This window comes from Convolutriloba macropyga, unplaced genomic scaffold, assembly GCF_964194025.1.
Source record: "Convolutriloba macropyga unplaced genomic scaffold, txConMacr16.3 SCAFFOLD_3341, whole genome shotgun sequence".
Classification (NCBI taxonomy): domain Eukaryota; kingdom Metazoa; phylum Xenacoelomorpha; order Acoela; family Convolutidae; genus Convolutriloba; species Convolutriloba macropyga.
This window is the reverse complement of record NW_027451676.1, coordinates 8,510-17,864: the sequence shown is the minus strand read 5'-3', so window position 1 is coordinate 17,864 and position 9,355 is coordinate 8,510. Positions and strand designations below refer to the sequence as shown.

Sequence of the window (9,355 nt, the reverse complement as noted above, 5' to 3'; positions counted from 1 at the left end):
ATGTTGGGGTGACCATTTGCTTAACTGGTTTTCTTGATCATTAATTTTGAGAAGAGAAAAACAGAGAAAAAGCAAAGGGAGAGAAAGAGAAAGGGAAAGAAGGAAAGAGATATAGAGAGAAAAACGGAACGGAAGCACGAAATCTGAGATAACGAAACACACACATACACACACACACACACAGAGCGAGAGAGAGAGAAACAGAGTTTAGAGCTCACGCTTTTAATATATAGGAAGGATTAGCTTTTTTCATCCCCCAAACATACCAAGGAACAAATAGACTCAGCATCGCAAGAAGTGCTCTCGAACAACAGGCGGCATGGTGTTGATTATAAATTTTTATCTATACAAAAGGAGGGTACCGGACACGGGTACGACCCTTTGACCCTCAGAATAGCAGTCCTGCATCTTACCAACTGCGCTATAACGACTACATGCCACCGTTTCTCACAATAGCTTTTATCATATAAATAAACATATTTCAGATTGAGAGCATTTGAGATCACAAAAAAAGTAAAAAGTAAAGCGTGAAAAACTTTAGTTGAAAGCTGAATGTTCTAGAATAACGCAAAAACTGTCAAGCTAAAACGTTGCAGAAAAACACACGTTTACAATAAGAACATCAAACGTCGTTCAGGAGCATTTAAAAACACGTAGTAATCAGGACAAAAAATCCACCATCTGAGCGAACATACTTTCAAGCCCTCTTAGCCTCGTGGTAACTTCACCTGAATAACAGACTTTTGTCCAAGGTTCGGTTCTCACCCATCTACTTTGAGCCTTTTGAGTCATTGACCTCTCTCCAAATGTTCGCTTAACCATGGTGCTCAATGCGGTTCTTAAACATGCGCTTCGAGAAGCCCCTTAAACATGCAAAAATTTTGTCCTATTTTAGAGCTCACGCGTTTAGTATATAGGATTGGATGGTCAAGCCATTGGACATTTTTTGTCATATTCGTCTGTAAATTAAGTTGATTAGGCTGCTTTTTGACTCTCGTTATTAATACTTTCAATGGGCATTTTGCCTGTTTTCAATGCGTTAAAACCTTCATATTTCAAAAAGAAACGGGCCAATATAATATAAGCTTACTTTCTCTCTAATGATTTTATCAAAATATCTCCAACAGCAGGCTCTAAAATATCAGAATTTTGAATCGTATGTTTGGCCGACTCTACGCCAGGATAATAACTTCCATTAGCAACGGCTTCGCACAGTTCTCGAGATCCACTGGGGAGCAAATAAACACTGTTCGGTTGTAATTTTAAAGATTTTCTCAAACTGTTCAACGGAAGACGAAATGTCAACGATTCCACGGTCGCCAGAACAGCGGTCATTGTCCAGTATAACACCAGAGTTGCGGGTAGTTGTGTTCCCATCAATGCCTGAACAGCAGGAAAGATCAGAAATATCGGCGGTTGCTTCGCTTTCTTCAGACCCCGAATCGGAGTTGGTCTGATCAAATTGACTCTCCAGTTTATCACGTGAATTGTGAACAGAACAGCTGATAGAGACAGACTTGGTGTGAGCAAACTGTCAATCCATAGGAAAGAGGAATCGGGTATGACGTAATTTGACGTCTCTGAGTCAGCTTCAAGACCCCCGAAACTCAGCTGTCGAATGGCCATGGCCCTGTAACAAAACTGGAGGTAACTGTCAACAGCCCCGTGAATGATTTTTTTTGCTTTAATTAACATGTTTTTCAACCAATGCGCAATGTCACACTATTAATAGTTGTACACACCTTGATATTAGACAGTAATGTAATATTAAAAGCTACAAAATCAATTGAACTTGACAATTCTCCATGATACAGTAAAAAGTTTGATTTGGGTCTTCCTTAAATTACATCATAAAGTCATTTTTAACAACGATTCTCTTTTGACTGGTGAGCATTGTTTTGCATTGAAAAATCAATCAAAAAAGTGTTAAGAAAAGGGGTTGTTGAAGATATGGTAATTTTTTTAGTCATTAAGAAGATTGTTATTTGGAGATCAAGTCCTGTGAGTTTATCCAACGTTGGTTTTTATCGATTAATTGTATATCTTTTGTAAAACGATAAAATGATGTTCCGTAATGAAAGAAGCGTTTTTAAGGACGCAAATTATACTTTATTTTCAAATTTGACAGCGTTTCATACAAAATGAAAACAAATCGGGCTTTGATTGCCCAGCTAATTTTTTTTACTATAATTTTTGATCGACGCAACATACTAAAATTGCCGGGTTTTGTAGATGAAATTTGATTCACAATGAGGGTACTGCATTTTCAGCTCTCTTCTAGAGTATAATTTTTCAAAACTTGCGCCATTTTGAAGCAAAAATTGTAAACATAGCCGACTAACGTCGGGCGAACTGCTCTCATACGGCTGGGGAGAGGTTGGCTTCTTCAGTAGCTAGCTATTTAGGGAGGCTAGCTTCAGCTTGAGGGGGCGTGAGGGTGTGAACTTACGGGAGTTTTAAGCGGCGGGGCACGTGAGAGGGGGAGGGGTGAAGCGCACGGGGGGTCGAGAGACCAGGGCTACAAGTGGAATAACATGCAGGGGAGGGGGCTAATTCGGCGGAGAGGGTGAAAGGGGAGTCAAATTGTAAAATCCGCCCTTCACACCATAAATTTGTCTCCAGAACAGTTTCGTTAAATCGCATACTTAGAATAAAGTAAGCCGAAAGATTTCAATAGAACTTAATGCCCTCCGGGCGTTACCTGTTTATCACGTTTTTGAGGACAAAAACTCAGACGGGTCAGACAAAAATAGTTCAAGCGAAAAATCACGAAAAAAAGACCACAGGACTAATATAATTGCTACAAACTTCGTTTGAGAGCAACTAAATATAATTTCAAAGCATAGATCATTATCGAGGTAAACATTCAAGATAAATTACCCATGGTGATATTTTTGATAACTTCTTCCCATTTCTTGTTATTTGAAATGATAAAGGCTACTAAGTAATTTTTAACTGCTCTCAAACGAAGTTTGTTGCATTTCAAACTAGCCTCCGTAGGTTGCAATTAAATTTATTTTTCAGTATTAATGCGTAGTGGATGTTGATCGAAGTAACCTATCAATTGACTAATTGCAAATTCAACATGTCTTTTAGCACGCAAATAAATTCGTTCCATAACTCAAAATTCCTCTATCAGCAGCGCATTGTATTATTTCAGATTAAAAATTAACGAGAAAAGGAACTAAAATGATACCTAGTTTCCGTTAAACCAAATGCGACGTCGAGCCTATAAGAGACACTATGTTGAAATTCACGTAACTTTTGATAAAATCTGTTGCTTGCTCCACAGAAACCAGCAATTTTATCTAAGTGATCGTTATACTATGAAGAATTGAGTCAGAAGCTTCAGATAAATCTGTTAAAGAAGGGCATTGTAAAACAGAGCTTTATATCTAGTTGCTTTTGAATTGTTTCAGGTAGGTAGACTAAGGCATATGTCGCTGAGCGTTTTTATTTCAGGCCAAATCGAGTCTTAATCTGTATCACTTTAAAATTAGATAATAATCTATTTGAAATCAGAGCATTTTTTCGAAAACCTTTCTCTCGGAATTAAAGACAGCGCCGGATTTAATGGTACTGGACAATAAGCTGTGGGTTTGCAAAAATCAATTTTTCTAAAAAAAAAACTGCCAGCTTGAACAATTAAGCTGAATAAAATTTTTTTTGAAGATCTTGTTAAAAAAGTAAGTGGCTCAACCAGTTCAACAGCAGCAGCATCTAGTGTCCGAACAAGAATTTTTGAAGTGACCATAGGTTTTCAAGGATTGTGAGCAAGATATTGGGGACGCTCACGTATTGATATAAATATGAAACTGAAAATATTTTCGGATCTATTATGTTTCGGCCCCCCAGTGTTTTTTATGGCCCCAGTTACAAATTCTATGTTGCTATATAGCACATTACGCTGTAAGAAAATAGCGCGTGCGTCTGGCGGTCATAAAAAATTTATGTTCACTAAACTGGGGGGGGGGGGGCAAAACAGAATAGCTCAATATTTTCTTACCTGCGAATAATTTGCTTGCCTGAAAAAGATTTCTGAATAATAAATGCTTTCAAAACCCTATGAAATGCCATATCGATCAAAATCAACCGATGAAAACGAGACAAATATACCTAAAAAAAGAAACTCAAAAAGATCACATTTATCAAATTCGACATTGAACAAGCTGAATTGGCCGCACAAAAACTAATGTCATTAATTGTTCATAATTAATTAGTTATATACACTGTCTAACTCTATAATGTAAATTTTGCTATGACTGCAATTTTACAGAAATTAGGAAATACAGTGTTCAGAATTCCTCTTCTAACTCTAACTATGATCGCTTTGATCTAATGGCTTAGTAAAAAAGGAAGATTCTAACAGCGAAATTAGCAAATTCTGATTATGACCAACATTTGCCATTATGATATGGCTTGTCACCAATGAGAGAGGACAATCTTACAAAAGCCTTTGTTTTATCTCAAACCAGGAGATACAAACTATTTGAGATTTGGAGAAACGGCGACGAACGAGAGGGGGAAGTGAGAAAAAGCAAGACAAAGGAGAAATAAACCCGCCTGATTAATTGAGCACATAAAGACGAAATTCTTCTTGACAGAAGGACAACTAGATATCAATTTCAACTCAAGTTTGTCTTAATGTATTGTTAATTTGGAATTTTGTTTGCAAAATTAGGTTGCAAAAAATCGAAGTTCTAAAAAATTCACATCAGATCAGAGGTCTGTTTACTTAACTAGAAGAAAGCGCAAATTCTTCTGCAACCTTACTCTACCTGGTTAGAACATCAATGAGTTTAAAATTGTAACATTGTTGGTTTAGGTTTGAACAATTTTTAGGACAAGTTCCTTTAACTCCAGATAGAAATGAAAAAGTTGCTATTTCTTTGTATAATTACCTTATAAGGGAACTTACTAAATCGACAGGAAGTTGATGTGACTTCTTTGATATGTTAAGTAGGTCCTTTAACCTCCAAAATTTTGTTCTTTATCTAATAAAAGAGATCAAAATTGAGAGGGCAACTAGGTTTTTTTTCACAATAGAAATGTTACAAATTAAAAAACTTTGCCATTTGTGACACAAGTTTAGGTCAAGTATGGATCAAAATTAAATGTTCATGTGTTCAATTGTCGCATCGCACATTAGGTGTTACTGCTGCTACGGAAGAGAGTCTAAGTATACTCAGTGCTAAGCTTTTTTACATCAGGTAAGAACAATATTAAGAACTACGGAAATAAAAACCAGCTGATTAGAATCGAATTTGTTCACATGATACTCACATTGGGATAAAAACACTGAGGTGCACTAAAACGTTGGGTGCCGTCACTTTCAGAGAACTCCTCAAACTTCTGCTATCGCCCAGGAAGAATTTGTTCATATCCATATATCGATTTCCGCCATGGGAGGGCACAAAACGACGTGATTGGTTTTTCTTTGCAAGAAGGAACATTCGAATCCATGACTCTTCATGTAGTTTCAGTTTCTTTCGCTGGAGGGATAACGTATTCTTCAACAGAAGGCAGCGTGTTCTAAACAATAACGGTTCCACATTCTCTTAACCAAATAAAAAACTCGAACCCTCTATACACGAGCAATGGCATTGAAATCTCTAGTCCAGTCTCACAAATTATAGGTTTGTTTTTTTTTTTCTGCTGAACCAGAACACCGGATAAGGAGACTCAACAGACGAATAAATAGCTGAATAAAATTTTGCGTTATGAGCTAATGTGTAATTCATGCAGAGATTTGCTTCTGGACAAAAAAATCTTGCAAAATGTATTTTCAAAAAAGACAACTGAGTTTCACAGAAACTAGGAAAATATCATGGACAAAAAATATGATAACTAAACAGCCGGACCACGCAGTCGTTAGAAGAATGAAATTTAATTCTTGAAAAAAAATTAACACAACACGGATAAGGAAAAACACCAAATTTCAAAACTAAAACACGTTTTGATATTTTGATATCAAAACAGAAAAAAAACCACTAAAATAATTAACAGACGTTTTAGACACAATTTTTTAAGATCAAAAATACGTTTTTTAAAAACAAATTGAAATCGGTTACCACCACTTTTAGATGTTAGATGATTACAATTAAAGTTAAATGAATATTTTTGAGTTTTTCTCGGTTTTTCAAATCCCGTAGCACCTGTATATAGTTTTCTTTAAATTTTGATTTAAATAAACTTACATCAAGACAAAATTCACTTCTGGGCAAACATATACATAACCACCAATAAACAAAAAAAAATATTTAAAAACTTAACTTTTCTAGATTGAAGTTTCCTCGGAGTTCCACAAACATAGATCTTGTAACAACGTAAGTATTTCGCCTCTAACTACAAACAAACTAACATAGCCGGCAGAAACAATAGACTCGTGTGCCAAAGAATACAGATCAACCAGATGCAGAAATAAGCTGAAAGAAGTTATCACCACCGCCTAAAGATTTAATTCAAAGAGGATTATCATTGGAAACATTTTTCGGTGGAAAACAATTGGTCAATAAAGATGTTCGAACCCGCAATCTCTGGCGTAATTACCGCAGGCATTAACCACTGGGCTATCCGGCCCTTGAGCTTGATTATACTAAATCCATTTAGTTATAGCAGCAGAAATAATTTCGGAATAAGATAAAATTAAGTCACGCCAAAATCAAGCCTATTGAAGAAAACCGGAAACGACTTGAAGAGTCGTGCAATACAAACTCTTTACTGACCTTGCCTAATTCAGAAACATCGACGAAGAAAAACTTAAATAACTTAACTTAAATAACTTAACTAACAATAACTTATATAAACATGCATCAGCTGAAAAGAAATCTGTGCAATACCAATACTCCACGTCGAGTCGTAAAGAGCCGCAATATAGCTACGCTTAGCTTACCACTTAGCATCTATACAAAATAATAAAGTTGACATTTCTAGTGAATTTGTAAATTGATTTTCCTGGTGATATCCTGGCTTTTCCGATGTTCTTTGAACACCATTGATGTTTTAATATTTGTGTCTGCCAATTAAGCCTGCTTTAGCGAGTAAGATGCTAATAACTTCATCAGGGGGCTGCGTAATATTCTTACATAACTCTGCTTAACAAGACTGGAAAAGCTTAAATGAGGACTCTGTGAGGGGTTATAAACAGAACTTACAAGTTTATGAACTACACTTACATTCATTCTTAAGCACTTCTCACAGCACCTGTTTGTCACTGTACTAAAAACATGACCAATCAGTTTATTCGTGTAAAGTGCACACGCTGCTCAAATCCCTATCCCCCTCCCCCCAAAAAAGTTGTTACAGTCAGTGTAGCTCCCAAGGGTTATTAAGAATACATACATAAAAAGGGTGTCATCTGAACAAAATATTGAATGCAAATTTACACCAATTCCCAAAGCTCACAAAATTGTCAAGTTGACAGAATTTTAGAGCTCATTATAGACAAGTACAAAGATTTAAATGGAAACAAAACAGATTTCGGCTCATTTTTTATTTAACTTTCGGGAGTAAACTACCGCGAAATGAGTTCAGCAGCTAACAATTGTGAATGTAAGTAATTTTGGTTACGTAATACTAAGAAGAATACACGCAATTAGTCAAGTAAATCAGAAGGACACAAAACTGTTGAACGAAAAAATCTAAAAGACCGGCAGTAACTTAACTGCTAAAAGCATCGACTGAGAGCAATTGCAGACAAACGGACCAAGAACTTTCGATAATGTTTTTCTCCCGAATCTTTAAAATAGTAAAAATTCATGATTAAAATGTGCAAGTTATGCGAATAGTAACCCAGTGGTACCTTAGACTTTCAAATATCTTCATAACGATGCCAAAACTAAAAATGGAAAACAATGAAGAGTAACAATGGCATAGGTTTTTTTTACCTACAAAGATTGCGATTTTCCAGCAACAGCCTATACGCGCTCCAAAAGGATTTACACACTATACACCAGTCAAAATTTCTATGAATTCACCATGTTGTCAACACAATTTTTGATGATAGGAAAGACGGTTTGCGTTTGAATAAACTAAGGACGTCATCTAAAAATCTGTGAAGTAGTTTTGATGATATATATATATATATCCCGACAATGCCTTGTGGTTTCCACCAAGTACGTTCTAGGCTTTGTTCTCTTCACCAACATGTTGCAGTTTATGAAAGAATGAAATAGCACGTTTGCGCGAGATCTTCTTAATCGGCCATTACCATTTGAATGTTAGCTCACCTGGATAAACTACTCATTTGCTGTATTTCAATTATTTTTTAACCGATTATGGCTACTTACCCTATGGCGACAGAGGACGCAAAGCATACCCAGGAACCTCCAGTCAGTTGATAGATGGGGTACAGACACGAGGCCAGACAGTTGATAACTCCGTTGTCAAATGACACATCTCTCTTAACTGGTTGAAGAAACGAAGTTGACAACTTACATTTAAAACCAAGCAAATGCGATCTGAACATTGCGGAGGTAGAACAAAATGCTCTTTTTATAACATTTCAGACTGAAACAGTCGATTTTTTTTTCAAAAAATGCAAATGCTTAAGAGATAGATATGAAGTTATAAGTGATTTTCGTTGTTATGCTTAATTCAGACTATAAACTAGGTTTGGCATATTCGTCACTCTGCTTTTCTTTATAAAGTGACCGTCTAAGACTTTGTTACACTTACCACTGAATTTGCTAAACCTTTGTGGTGGTAAAGCTGAATTTTAGTCAAAACTTCTTAAAAGTTTCAACGGAGATAAACATTTAATGAATTAAACTTCTTTTTGACAATCAGCTACTCTAATTATAATTTTGTAATTTATTCTTCTGTTTCCAACATTTAGTCACAAAAATAATTACAAAACCGAATAACCTCGGGAGGGCTCTCAAACGACAGGCGAGGGGTTGGGCTCCGAACTTCGAAGCACTGTCCTTAATACCATGAATATATATGAATTTATGCTTAAAAATTGCCCAAAATTTCCTTTTACACCGTAAGTTCACCCTTACACAGATTTCGATGAGGAGATGGGTATCAACACTCTCTAGAGCCCCCTTTTATAGAAGTAGTCAAGAGGAAAGTAGATGAAGAGAAAAGTAGAAAAAGCTAGAGCATTTCTGTGTTCCAATACATCAATCTCCCCCTTTAGTACACTTGAAGCCAACGAAGGCTCTAAGAAAACTAAACAACCATTTAAAGCTCTCTGTCTCTACAAGTTTATTACATCTTTCTGGGAACGAAAAAGAGAAAATCTTACATACTACACATGCTAGAATAATTGGTTCGAAATTCGTTCGAGAGCAAAAAAAACTTGCATTGAAAGAAAGCAGAAAAAGTTACCAATAAAGGCTTTGCCTTAGAA

General features: G+C 36.0%; 1 protein-coding gene across 1 annotated transcript; it reads right to left on the bottom strand.

The window, feature by feature from the left end:
- Window positions 1–1,070: 1,070 nt before the first annotated feature.
- Window positions 1,071–8,504, bottom strand: LOC142356887 (uncharacterized). The gene is made up of 3 exons (XM_075408653.1): window positions 8,289–8,504; window positions 5,284–5,532; window positions 1,071–1,630 (listed from the first exon to the last, which is right to left on the bottom strand). The coding sequence occupies exons 1-3, from the start codon at window positions 8,465–8,467 to the stop codon at window positions 1,087–1,089; spliced, it is 972 nt and encodes a 323-aa protein (XP_075264768.1). The 5' UTR covers window positions 8,468–8,504; the 3' UTR covers window positions 1,071–1,086.
- Between the last annotated feature and the right edge of the window lie 851 nt (window positions 8,505–9,355).